The 13,384-nt window shown below is 44.1% G+C and overlaps 1 protein-coding gene across 4 annotated transcripts in view; it reads right to left on the reverse strand.

The window, feature by feature from the left end:
- The window catches only part of Fbn1 (fibrillin 1), a 205,892-nt gene that overhangs the window by 7,561 nt on the left and 184,947 nt on the right, over positions 1–13,384 (reverse strand). For 3 of the 4 annotated variants that reach the window (XM_006498747.1, NM_007993.2, XM_011239290.3), the window contains exons 52-63: positions 13,042–13,107; positions 12,709–12,825; positions 10,843–10,962; positions 9,258–9,380; positions 8,813–8,944; positions 7,205–7,330; positions 6,440–6,646; positions 4,685–4,810; positions 4,346–4,468; positions 1,603–1,719; positions 1,227–1,355; positions 316–435 (exon numbers count right to left, since the gene is read on the reverse strand). In XM_006498747.1, the coding sequence (XP_006498810.1) occupies positions 316–435; positions 1,227–1,355; positions 1,603–1,719; positions 4,346–4,468; positions 4,685–4,810; positions 6,440–6,646; positions 7,205–7,330; positions 8,813–8,944; positions 9,258–9,380; positions 10,843–10,962; positions 12,709–12,825; positions 13,042–13,107 (1,506 nt within the window). Of the gene's footprint in view, positions 1–315; positions 436–1,226; positions 1,356–1,602; positions 1,720–4,345; positions 4,469–4,684; positions 4,811–6,439; positions 6,647–6,752; positions 6,814–7,204; positions 7,331–8,812; positions 8,945–9,257; positions 9,381–10,842; positions 10,963–12,708; positions 12,826–13,041; positions 13,108–13,384 lie in introns of all 4 variants that reach the window. The other variant, XR_866221.3, reaches the window with a different exon arrangement.

The raw sequence follows: 13,384 nt of genomic DNA on the forward strand, positions 1-13,384 counted from the left end.
CCTCCTGAAACCAAAGTAAATCTTCAAGGAACTTGATATCATAGAGCGATCCCCAGTGTGCGCTGATGACAAACAGTGCAGCAGAAGAGGAAGATATAATGGCGTCAAGGAGTCTAAGGGCATCTCATCCCCATTACGTCCAAAAGTCACTTACTCTATCACATGCTGTTAGATTATCACTTCCCTTTGGTTTCAAGTGGGAGAGAGAAACTTTCAGGGGGCTGTTGTTGGCTCAGTAACTTTACATCAGAAGGAAGTTCAGGCTCTGCGAGGGGCCAGCAACCAGGCTGCTTTTAAGGACGAGGAGCTACTTGCCTACACACTGGTTCCATTGGTAGTGCTGGAGGTAGCCCTGGGGGCAGCTACACCTATAGCCTCCGATGATGTTCTGGCAGCCATGTTGACAGCGGTGGTTACCCTCACACTCGTCCACATCTGTAAAAGAAGCAGAGGCTCCTGTGAGTCCCACAGCAGCTGCCTCTCAGGCTCTCTGAAGCCTCAACCTGTGACGCTCAAAGGCGATTCTAGAAGTAAACCCTTCTCCTAAAAATGTATCCTATCAAAACATCAAGAATATCTACACCAATATCCAGAGATTTCCCAGAAAGTCTACAGATAAAAATGTCGTAAGTCACAGAATGCTGTGGAATAACTCTGGAAACTATCTGTGTTTATTGGTACTGGAATTAGAAACTGAGGACTATCAATAAGGACGTAAAAATCTTAAGAATTAAAATTTGAACATGAATTATACGTTTGTGGAAGAATTATTCCCTGCATGTACTGTCCATGTTGGGGGAATCTAAGGGCTCTGGCCCCAAATGTCAGACATTGAGGCTGAGTTACTCCTACTAAGTTAAATTGTTAACCTAAACAAAACAATCTTCATCTACGTAGAAGAGGTGTGAGTTGTTGGTACAGCAAGTACATTTCTGAGACATGGGGCCCATGCAAACAGCCTGGACGTTAGTTGAATGGTTTCCTTGCTTAGAGATGTTTTCGTCTCCTTCATTCTTGCCTCTTTGTTTGCCTAATTATTATTTACATTTGGCTGACCTCCAACTTGTGGCAATCCTCCTGCCTCTGCCTCTCAAGTGCTCAGATTACAGATGTAGGCCAGCACACCCAGAAAAGATATTAGTTCCTGTAACTCACAGAAGTTGACAGCCACATACGCTATCTCTACAAGGAGCTTCTAGCTGGATCCAGCTGAGGGCTATACCTACCTTCACAGCTGGCACCACTCTGATCGAGTGAGAACCCCCGTTGGCATTCACAGGTGAAGCTTCCTGGAGTGTTCTGGCAAACACCCTTGGACCCACACAGGTTGATATCAGACGTGCACTCATTGTTATCTGGGAGAAGCAGTGGGAGAAAAGAGGAGAGTGATGCACCCCCAACGCTTGAAAGGAAGGGAGAAGGTTGACCCAGAGAAGTCCAAAATAGGGTCAATAACTTCCTATCGTGTGTGCACGGTCCAACACGTGCACCCCCATACGCTGAACATGGTGTAGTGTTATCCGGCAGCAGAGGGGTTAGAAAAGAGTCTCTAACCAGAACCGGAACATCTATGTCCCATACACGGCTTTCCTTCCTACTTACCAATGCAGGCAGTGTGATGCTGGGTAAACCCAGGAGGGCATTTGCATGTGAAGCCACCGATGGTGTTAACACACAGGAACTGACAGTTATGCTGCTTGGTTGCACACTCGTCAAGATCTGTAAGAAAGTGCAAGATGGAGTTCAAGTTGCTGAACAGGCCTGGGTAGGAAGCTTCACCGGGCCAGCCCAGAAGTCACAGCAAGGCGCTGGCAAGAAGGCAGGTGGTGGGCTGAGAAAGAAGGAGGAAGTGGCTCTGCGGGACCCAAGGCCTAGCAGTTCCTCTTAGCTAAAGAAATGTAGGGATTTGTCAACGAATCGATTTGAAAGATATTCTAAATGTTTAAACGAATTGTAAAACGAAGTAAAAACTCATTCTGAAATTCTCCCTAGCACTGAAAGATCTAAGTGAAGATATCAAAAGAGATGTCAAGTCTGAAAATCTCCTTGTTCCCTTAATTCAGTTGATCTAAACCTGTGGGGTGAGAACCCTTTCACAGAGGTCACCTAAACACAGATGAAAACACAGATGTTTACATTATGATTCTTAACAGTAACAAAACTGCAGTTATGAAGTGGCACCAAAATAATGTTATGGTTGGGGGTCACCCAACATGAGGAACCGTATTACAGGAAGGCTGAGGAAGGCTAGGTAAAGGGAAAAGAAGACCGAGAACCACCGCCTTCATTCTTTTCTGTTGCATCTAGAACAAACTTAAGTGAGGCCATCAGTTGGACTTCTTTGGTTAGTAGTTTCTCTTTGAATGAAATAAAATTGAACAACTCAGAAAGACAAAAATCAATCAATCAATCTACCTAGTTGATTTTGATGAACCAAACAAAAACAAAAACAAAAACAACCCCCCCCCCAAAATCCTTTCCTATACTATAGACCCAAAGTTATTTTTCATCTCAGCACAGTCTCCCACCTTAACAGAGTCTGTATTCGCAGCCTTAGCTTCCGGACTCACTTTTAATAAAGACATATTAAGAGCTACCAAGTAAGTTGGACTTGAAGGATGGTGTCTAAACGCCTGGAAATTCAAGAGTGCTTTATCACAGACTCAGCCCCTGCACAGAGGCACAAGTGGTGTGAGATTTGCTAGTGGCAGCCTCTGCTCCCCAGAGGCCTTCCTGCCTGGGAGGTCACCTGTCCTAACCAGAGAGGATGTCCCTGTGCTCATCCTCAGATGGAGACCTTCTTGAGCTCTCTACTGCTGAGAGGCCAACTTCTCTCCCCTGCGGCTGGTGGGAAAACAGTGCTGTGGTCCTTCAGAGTTGTCCAGTCCACTAATAGGAACCTTTCAGCCGCAACTGGCTGTTCTCAGCCTCAAGAACATCTTCTCCTATCTCCTTCCACCCATTTCCTTTGATATTATAATCAAATAACATACCCAAATTGTACAAATTAATGGGAGTGGGTTTCACTGCGTTATAGCCATAATTGCATGACTCTTACCATGATCTCTTCTCTTCTCTGCCCACACCCTTTCTCCAGTGGGGGGGAAGGTACTGGTCCCACACCCCTCCCAGAGCCTCTCTTCTACCTGTTTTCGTCTCAGAGTGAGCGGGACATGTATGTGAACATTTCCACATGTCAGGCATAGACAAACTTGGACTTCATGAGAGTAAGCAGAGAGAGGGCATGTGAAGTAAAGACTCTGAGTCTAACAGCCTGGTCACCGTCTTCATCAGCGTAGATGATGCTACTTGCAAGCAATCCTAGGTCAGGAAAGGGTCACTAGGCCTTCACCTGAAACTCCAGTCATTCTCACCTATGCCTCCTCCTGCTCAAGTTGCATGTTGATTCCAGAGTGACAGAGAGTGGGCAGGGTTCACTGAGGTGGGCGGTGATTACAGATGTGTATCTTTGGGGAAGCCATTGCCTACGCTGAGGTGAGCATCTGCAGTGGCCCACTGCCACAGATTACAAAAATGTAAATTTGTTTCCTTACAAATTGCACACAGAAGAGATGTTTCCCCTGAACATGTTTCTTTGCTTACATGAGTTACCTCTTGCCAAGTCCTTACACTTGCCAGAGTTCACAGGGATCCCAGGTGAAGCTCACTTTTTAAGCTCATGGGCAGATGTTGGTATCAGGGACTTCTTCCCCAGCTACAGGATGATCTAGGACCTAGGGCCAGGTCGGCATAGAAGAACCTCTGACGGTCTTATCTAGTAAGATGTTTAAGGCTGAATCTATACTGAGCAGATTTGACAAAAGCTAGTTTCTAGTCGAGGAGAGAGTTCTGCCCAGTTTGAATGTTTCTCGATTCCACAACTCCTTCTGTTAAGTTCTTAGAGGGCATGGTGGCTTTATTTTGCAAACCCAAAATATAGATAGATAGATAGATAGATAGATAGATAGATAGACTAGTTTAATTAATCAGACACGCCTCTAAGATCATGGTATGAAGACCTCCTAGACCACACTGTTGTTGAAGAGAGAGTGAATAAATGAAGAAATGGAATTGGGGAATTAACTGGGAATTAGCCTCAGCAGAGCCTTGGAGAGTTGGTACCAATGAGCCCTTCATGGGTGTTATCCATGGATGCCCATGGGGTATCAAGCAAGGATGGTTGCTACTACTAGCCTTAAGTGGCCTCCCCGGGCTCAGGGTTATCCTCAGGGACCCACCCTCTGCACAGGCAGGAAGCCCAGGGAGCAGGTCTTGCAGTTTGTCTCCTGATTATTCCCAGGCATAACCAGAGGCAGGTGAGTGGATTAAGCCAATGACCCCCTACCTTTGCAGCTCCTTCCATCCTCTTGCAGAATGTAGCCCTTCGGGCAGGAACACTGGTAACTCCCTTCTGTGTTTTTGCATATAAAATTGCAGGGTTTGGGAGCCTGGTTGCATTCATTCAGATCTGTGATTAAAGAAAGATAGTATAGACGTCCATTTGTAAGACTTTCTGAATGTTCCATATCTATACCTACAAACTCTGTGAAGTATTTGATGATTGCCTCATACTTTTTTTTAAAATTGAAAGTAGAGATGCATTTTAGATTTTTAGTGTGGGGTTTTCTCTCCCATAACCTGAAATTTCTACTCAGGAATAAAGCATTAGAAACGAAGTACCTACCTACACAGGCGGTCCCTGTTATATCCGGAGTGTAGCCAGTTTTACAGATGCAGTGATAGGACCCTCTGTCGTTGACACACTCCCCATTTCGGCAAACATCATGAATAACCTTGCACTCATCAATATCTAGGATAGATATAAATCACAATAATAAGTACATTAAAACATACAATGGGCAACATTGATACACAGGGGTCACTTGAGTGTAAAATTTTATATACCGTGTTACTGTATTAAGGACCAAAGTATTAAACCAAAAGGAGACAGAAAGGATTTCATATGCAATTGGTTACTCATTGAACAGCTAGTGAATGACTGTATGAGGTGATAATGAGAAGCTGTTCAAACAAAGGGAAAGCCTTAAAATAATTGGTCATTTAAAACTGTGTTATTTTTCTCTTCTGGATTTCTAGAATAACATCATAAGGAGACATGTTAGGTCCTCTGCTCCATCTTGTCATCATTCTTGCCACCTATGGGCATCACATGAGCAAGTCTTAGCAGAGAACCCTCTGGACAAGGAAAGTCTAGGTTTTTTCTCTCTGATGTTGCATGTTCAAAATAAGAAGGAAACTTCTTTAACATTTTCTTTGTCCTACTTGAAGTTAATTCTGAAAAATATCAAATTACTTAACAAAGGGTGGAAGAATGCAGTCAACTTCCCTCTTCTGTATGGGAATTAACCAGGCCTCTTGGGTAAATGATGGGACTAACTTTATGCAGTTTGCTAGACAGAGACACCTGTATTTGTGTCTCTATTACAGACAGAAAGGCTTGAAGACTGTACACTGGTGGCAGTAAGGCTGGACACCAACACAAGCAATTTGTACAAGTTATTAAACCTTCACTGCCAAAATGATCGTCTAATATCAGCAGATGGGTGTGCCTGACCTTCTGCAGTTTACTCTGAGGTACAGGTAAGCACCTTTTCACTGGTCTCAGGAAATGAGTCCTCTATCATCTCATCTCAGCATCCTCCCAGAGGACGGATCTTTCCTGTCCACCGCCTCCATTTACCCACAGCCTTTATTCTGTCATTAGTCACATTTTCCCAACAGGAAGACAACTCTCTTCTAATTCTCCTTTATGTTTTTGCTTCTAGCCTCCTCCAGTCCCCTCCCACCCCACCCCCAGGAGCACAATGGAACACCAACAGGACCCTCTTCCTCAGCCCTTCTATGAACTACACCCCAACTGTGTTGATAAAAGTGAAATCCCATGAGGCTCACAGGTCTTCACAGCTGCCTCAGACATCTCTGTTGACCCTCACTCACATCTAGATGTCTAGCGGAAAGCAGCTGGTGCAATGCACTTCAGACACGATTGTGTAAATTCCTAGCACACCAGCAGTCTTTGTACTTCTTTGATGCAATATATCATGGCTAACATTGAGTTAAAATGAATATCAGTGGAGTGGAAGTAGATGGTTGTTATTTATTTCACAGCTCATAAACTATCTTCCAGCAGATTTCTGCCAGACCCTTGCCAGGCAGAGGCAAGGACCCAAGCACAAGAAACGTAATCATCCGGACCAAGGACTGTTGGCAAATGGCCTTGAATGTTTACAGCACTGTAAGGAAGGATGTCCGTCCATCTCAGTCAGACAGCGCAAGCCTATATTGTCAGTTCCACATTTCCATCATTTTCCGTAGTGAAACACACACATTCCTTGCAACTACTTTTGTCCAATAATGGAAAACTCATAATGAAGAACGAGCTCGCACCTTTTGTCAACAACAGAACAAAGTGAAGTACCTGCTCCGTTGGTCATGAATCCTCGGCCGTGGGGACAGAGCTTCTTGTAAGCCACTGTGCCCTCGAAAGGGCAGATCTCACAGTGGGGTCCCCAGCCTCTCCCTCCATCACAGCAGCACTCGGACTTGGTGACGGGGTTCCTGTTGCTTGAGCCAATCTGGCACATGTTTTGCAAGACCTCCGAAAAGCAGTACCCTTCCCGGTTGTCTGGAAGAGACATTCCGAGGTAAAGAGGAATTGAGGGACTGTTCTGTGTGCATGGGGCATTAGGAATTTAGTCAGATATAAAAACCAAAAGGATGTAACACTTTACCCTGGGTGAAGAGGAGCAAGAAGCGAAAGCTGGAAACAGCAGGGAGAGAGAAAGGAGGCGTCTGACGGAAACAAGACAAGAAATCTGTGAGTTGGCAGAAAGGCATTGGTGCAGACAAGCTTATAACTCTTTGTGCCCCAGACATGTGGAAGAACAGTTGCAACAGCCATGCTATAGAAAAGGGGGCAAAAACATACGGAAGTGGGCCTGGTCGCAAAGGCCTTAAAGGGCAGCAAGAAGGAAACCCCAAGCTAGCAATCCCATGTGCAATTAGCAAAGGCAGAATTTTGCTGTAGGGAGGTCCTGAGCCCAAGATACACTTGGTCACTAAGTCATCTCCCAAGGATGACTGCTTTCAGCTCCTTCACATTTTTTGGCATATTCTCTTATTTCAAACCAGAAACAATGCTTTGGAGTGTGAGGGAAGGTTGCAGCCAGTTTCAGATACTCACCCAAGCACTCATCCTGAGTGGGGCTGGCTGTGAAGCCATCGTTACACTCACAAGTGTAGCTACCCAGGGTGTTGAGGCAACGCCCATTCTCACAGATCCCGGGCTTGGTCTGACACTCATTCTCATCTGTGGAGACAGTGAACAGGACTCATGAGACATTGTTTAAAAGGTTGACTTTTTCCCCTTGATCTCTCCCTCCCTCCCTCCCTTCTTCTCTTTCTCCTTCTCTCCTTTCCTCCTCCCCTCTTTCCTTCCTTCCTTTCTTCCTTCACGCACTCTCTCAGTTTTCTTTGCAAACGAGTAATCTATCTACATGGTGAAAAGCTGGAAATCCTGGAACGACCAGGAATTAAAAAATCAAGGTCTCCCTGTCATCTGTATTCCTCAGCCACCAAAACACTCTTCCAGAGTCAACTTCTGAGTCCCCTTCCGAGAGGGATTGTGCAATAAAAGCAGTCTCTCTCTCTCTCTCCCTCCCCTCTCTCTCTCCCTCTCTCCCTCTCCCTCTCCCTCTCTTTCTTTGTTCTTCTAAGGCAACCTTGAGCATATTTTGATATATCTAAATGCAAACGGCAGCATTTTGGGCACACATTTTTTTTACTTAAATTTTGCCCCATCTGTATATAAAGAAGATTCCTGAAAGGTGAGATCACATACTGGAGGGAGAACTGAAGGTTGACTGTCATTTTAAAGAGATACATTACTTCATCAGAATGATGCCAGTAAGTTGCGTCGACACAGTAACATTAGTTTGGACTGATCTTCAGATTCAACATGACTTGTTTGTAACAAAGCAATATTATTGAGGAAACAATAAACCATAATTTAACAGGTTTTTAAAACATTAAAATATCTGGATTACTTTTGGTGATTGGTTAGATCTGAATATCACGAACTAACTTCCCCAGTTTCTCTCTCATTTGAGAATAGCTTTGAGTCTCTAGAACACAGAGCTCCCTGAGAGGGGCAGAGAATGTGGAAACAACACCCAGAGCCACATGAAGACTAGTTAAAAACCCCACTGTTCAGCCGAACTTGATGGGCCAGGCCAGAAACCCCAGCTGCCCGGGAGGCTATGGGGCATGAGGTGTTTTAATAAAACTTTATTCACAAAAGAAGTGGCAGGCTAGAGGGTTGGATTTGATTGGAAGCTGAAGCTTGCCATTCCCTGGCCTAGGGTTGTGGTTCTCAACATTTGATACACATTTGGATCACCTGGGGACATTCAAAAAAGCAGCACTTGGACCTACCTCAAGGAAAGCGGGGGTTTCTTGAAGTTAGAGCCCTGGCTTAAAAATAGCCCTAGCACAGGACGTTAGTAAGACAACGGAGTCCATAGAGTGGTGAGGGAAGTCAGTGTGAAGATCTACCTCCTGGACGGCTACATGAACAACGGGCAAGGGCCAAAGGTGGGTGACCCTGGCAGCAATACAGGCCAAGAGAATAGGGACAGGCCAGCCCAGAGGAGAGAACAGTAAGGCCTCTCCACAGTGAGTTGTGACATTTGATTAAGAGGAAGGAGCACGTCACCAACCTGACTCAGAGCTCAGGTCACTTCTGCCCTCGGCTATTTCAATGCTGAGCGGTCTGTACCAGAGACAGTCTTACCTATGCAGCCCTCTCCATCGGGTCTGCGCTGGTACCCAGGGCCGCAGATGCACATGTAGGTACCAATGAGGTTCTTACACTCCATTTGCTTCTCAGTACAGTCGTGTTTTCCCTCTGCACACTCATCCTCATCTGGAAAGATGTGTAATCACAACTTTAAAACAAGCTCCACTGCAGGCTTGTCCTTTAAACTATCATCTCCGTCATCTTAGCGTTGAGCTTATTTCCTTTTGTATGTATGGGGAATTGATATATTAAACGTGGAAGGGAATCTTCTAACCGCCTTTGGACTTGGTGAGAAAACTGCTTTCCAATAAACCGATGACCTTATCAGAAACAAAGATGCTATGGGAGCCCTTCCTGGACTTCTTTGCTTTATGATTCATACTTGCTTGTTGAAGCATTTATAATTCTGAGGACTAAATGGACTAAAATGGGCCCTCACCTTTACACATCCTCCTGTCTTCTCGGAGAACGTATCCAACAGGGCATTTGCATTCATAGGACCCGTAGGTATTTACACAGCGGAAGGCGCAGAGCAGAGGATTCTGGGCACATTCATTTATATCTGTAGTAAGAGAACGTAAAAGAATGAGCCAACAGCACCAAGAATGTCAAAAAGAGAGAAATGTGCTTTTACTAAAAGTCAAAAGCCTTCCTTATCATAGGCATGGGAGGGATCCAGAAAATTATAAAAATGAGTTGATTATTTTATAGCTGGTATAAATATGGTGGATGTATGCTCCGGATCTCCCAGTACATCTCTCAAGCTTGCTGTCCTGGTGTAATTATGGATTTACGTGAATGAGGAACAACAGGTCCACTTTGCATAGTTGGAAGACTCAGGTTGACCAGTTGCCGTTTCCTTTGTACATGAACTATAGATCATCTTTGCTTCCTTTAACTAAAGAAGTTGTGGTCAAAAAGAAGCCAAGCTCTCTAATACTCTTAGTAACCTCTCCTTCCCCAAACAAAGAGGTTCCTATGAGACAACAGGGATTCTGGGCTCAAACAGAGTGTTCTGGTCATTTTATACTTAGAGAAACTCAGTTTACACAGATGCCCTCTACTGGGAAAAATGACTTTTCTAGAGTGCATGGTTTAGAAATGTCAGGACATGTTTTCAAAAGCGAGAGGGTGAAACCAAACCTCTTCGATGATCATGCTGTCCCCCAAGAACAACAATGTGTATGAAGGACAGGACTGAGCATCCAGGCCAGCTTTGAACCACAGCCTTAAAAGGCTCACAACACTCTGAAGGTACCAACAGTCCATATCTCTGATGAAGGGATCCCTTTAATACCACTTTCCCTTCCCCTCCCCCATTCTTTTCCTACACCAGGGAACCCTATCATGAAGAGCTTGTGGATCATCTGGACAGCTGCTGGGCTCTGCTTTTAGAGTTTGTGATTTAGTGGTCGAAGATGAGGCCAGAAAGCTTGCATCCCAGGGGAATATGAGGCAAATAGTCGAGGGACCAACCACTCTTTGGCACTCCCTAGTTTTTCTTTCTTTTCCATACTTCCTTCCAGGCAGTCACACTGACAAATACTTTTCAGATGCCTCTATGGGTTAGGCAACCTCTCCTTTGGGATTGCCTCCAGATGACCACAGGATGTCAGTGGTTATCTAGCTCTGTGAGCAGATGTTTCTAAGAGGAGAGCAGGAGAATACAAAAGAGGTGGGGGAGGGGAGAAGAGCCTTGGAAACAAAAACAACAAAGGAAATAGAGAGTAATAAGACAGGAGGTAGTAAATGAGGAGTTGTATTGAGATGTAAGCAGAAAGACACACTAGTGAGCATTCCGTTATATACAATATAACTTCTGCCACAAGTCACCTCTATTGTTTTCTTTATATTTCCTGACCATATGAGGTCACAGAGAAGAATGATGCAACAGCCTGCCATGCTCAGATGTTCTTAACTCTCCATGCCCTGAAAGGTATTTGATCTTAAGAACTACAATCAAACAGCTGCTCCCATGGTCAGTATAGGCAACTGTCTCTTCTGTATCCGAGACCCTTACTTACCTTCACAAGTCATCATTGGGCCAGGCTCGAACCCCTCCTCACAGGTACATTCAAAACCTCCAATCACATTCTTGCAGGTCCCATTTCCACAAGGATTGCCCACAGAGCATTCATCGGTATCTGCCAGTGATCCAAAGTGGAGATAAAATGAGTGCAGATAAAATGGAGCTAAGGCTCTGATATCACTTTTCATTCTGTCTGAGTTCTTGGATCTGTGTTGTCTTGCTCAGTTATCCTGTTCTTGCAAGGAGGGAAACCTGCTGACCACTGGTTTCTAGCTGGAGTTTGCACTTGCTCAAAGGCAGAGACAGTGAGAGAGATGGATGTCTAGCCCTTACACCGCCCAAGTGGCTTTCTGCAGACTGTCCTGGGAGTAGATGTCCTAATAGCTAAAATAAGGCTCCTATATGCAGCCAGGGGTTTCTGCTGGCTCAAAGACAAAGTCTCCAGTTGGTCCCACTTCACATCACTACACAAAAAGGCTTACATATGATGGAGTTTTGCCAGATATAAAATAGAAAATTACCTAAGATTAAATAGAATATACTGGATAAAAAAACCCAACATTCAAGTAGATTTTGTTGATTCTGTTAAAACCAGGTGGTTTACATTAGGCAGAAAAAGAAAAGACTAGGGAAAAAAGAGAGAGAGAGAGAGAGAGAGAGAGAGAGAGAGAGAGAGAGAGAGAGAAAACATGTTTAGGTCATGGTCTTTCTAAACAACTGTGGAGAGAGAAAATATTTTACCAAAAAAAAAAATCCCTAAAAAGTATAGATGCCTCCTAACCCATCCATCTGGATCGTCCACTGTTCTTGTTTCCGGCCTCGGCCTTAGGGAGAATATTTTCCCTTGGGAAAGAAAGAACTCTAATTTTAGAGATAACGTTGCTATTTTAGATATCTGAAGCCGAGGAACACAGCAGGCTCTCCTCAACGGTCACTCTTTCTAGGAGAGGAGAATCCTTTTGCACATACACAGCCGCAAACTGAAGATTCCAAAACACTAACATCGATAAAATTTGTTCCTGTTAGGTTACTAAATCTCACATTTAGTCCAGAATACTGCGTCTTCTCTGATTTAATAAAAACAATGGTATCATTGCAGTTTAGAGCTGCCAGGGTAATTAGACACAAACCATTTCACTTGCATAGTAGTACCCCCAAGGTGGGAGAGGTTGAATATACTTATATCCCACCCTTAGCTCGTGCTACAGTCCTCAGACCCCCTCTCTTTATATGAAGACAGTACTTTTTAATCTGCACACATGGACATTCAGTGTTGATCACACTGTCACAGGAATACTTTGTTAGAGTTCTTGGACATATTTAATTCTAGCATATAGTGAAAAGAATTAAGAGTAAGTGGTCCACATAGAAGCCATCCTTAGACATTTTAATGGAAAGGCTAAAATAAGACACTGAATAAGGTGGTTGGCCTTCCATATTACCAAATATACAAGATGCATAGGAAACTTGGTGTTTTTACATACTGAAAGTATAAACTATGGGCACTAACAGTATATTTTAATTTTCACTAAGACTTCTGTTCTGTTGTCCTTTTCAGTATCTCTTAGGACACTCTTCTGTTCTGTTGTCCTTTTCAGTATCTCTTAGGACAAGTATCTCTTGTCCTAAGAGATACTGCCTTCCAAGTTAGACTACAAGGGCCATGCAAGGAAGGACTATCCTTGCTTGGTTCACTGTAGTAGCTCCCTACCCAGCACAGGGTGGGGACTGGCTAGGAGTCTAAATGAAGAAGCCCTCAGTGGAGGAACAGAACATGACTCGTACCTTGGTTCAGTAAAAGCCAAATCGCTCAATTTTTGCATAAAACAATTTCAAAGGAAGGGACTGAATCACTACTCACCCACACACTCATTCCCTTCCAGAATATAACCAAAAGGACACTCGCATCGATAGGAGCCGTCTGTGTTAATGCACTGCCCATGTCTACAGACATCAGGTTCTTTGCATTCGTCCATATCTTAAGTGGAGAAAGAAAAAACAATAAAAAACCAAGGTATTTTTCTTAAACTATTGTCATGTCAGTTTTCAGTAAGTGAATATCTAATATCACAATACAACTAAAATCCACATGATAAGACGTCAAATAGAAGAGATTATTTCTCCCAGGTAGATAAGGAGAAATAAGACCCAGAGGAAGGACAAAGAGGCAGGGAAGACCTAGCTGGGCACTCACCAACTGCTGAGTCATCAGGGCCCACAATGATCCCACTTCCAAAGGGGCAGATCTGGCGGAAAGCCTCTGTAGTGGAGAGATAGACTCATTAGTGGGCAGATCAGAGACAATGACAGCCTTCCCACGCCCCCATCCACTGTGTGGCTGTGGCCACGTGCTGCACACAGTGAGAGATGCCCAGAAATAAGGAGACATCACCAAGATTCTCAACGACGTGCCTGCTCTTTGGATGACTCTGATTTACAACATTATTAAAAGAGAAAATAACTACCATGCTCCTCTGGTAAAATATGTTTAAATGGCATTCAAGTTACACTTAGAATTTGATGACTCTACTGACTGT

The sequence above is a fragment of the Mus musculus genome, chromosome 2 (genome assembly GCF_000001635.26).
Source record: "Mus musculus strain C57BL/6J chromosome 2, GRCm38.p6 C57BL/6J".
NCBI lineage: Eukaryota > Metazoa > Chordata > Mammalia > Rodentia > Muridae > Mus > Mus musculus.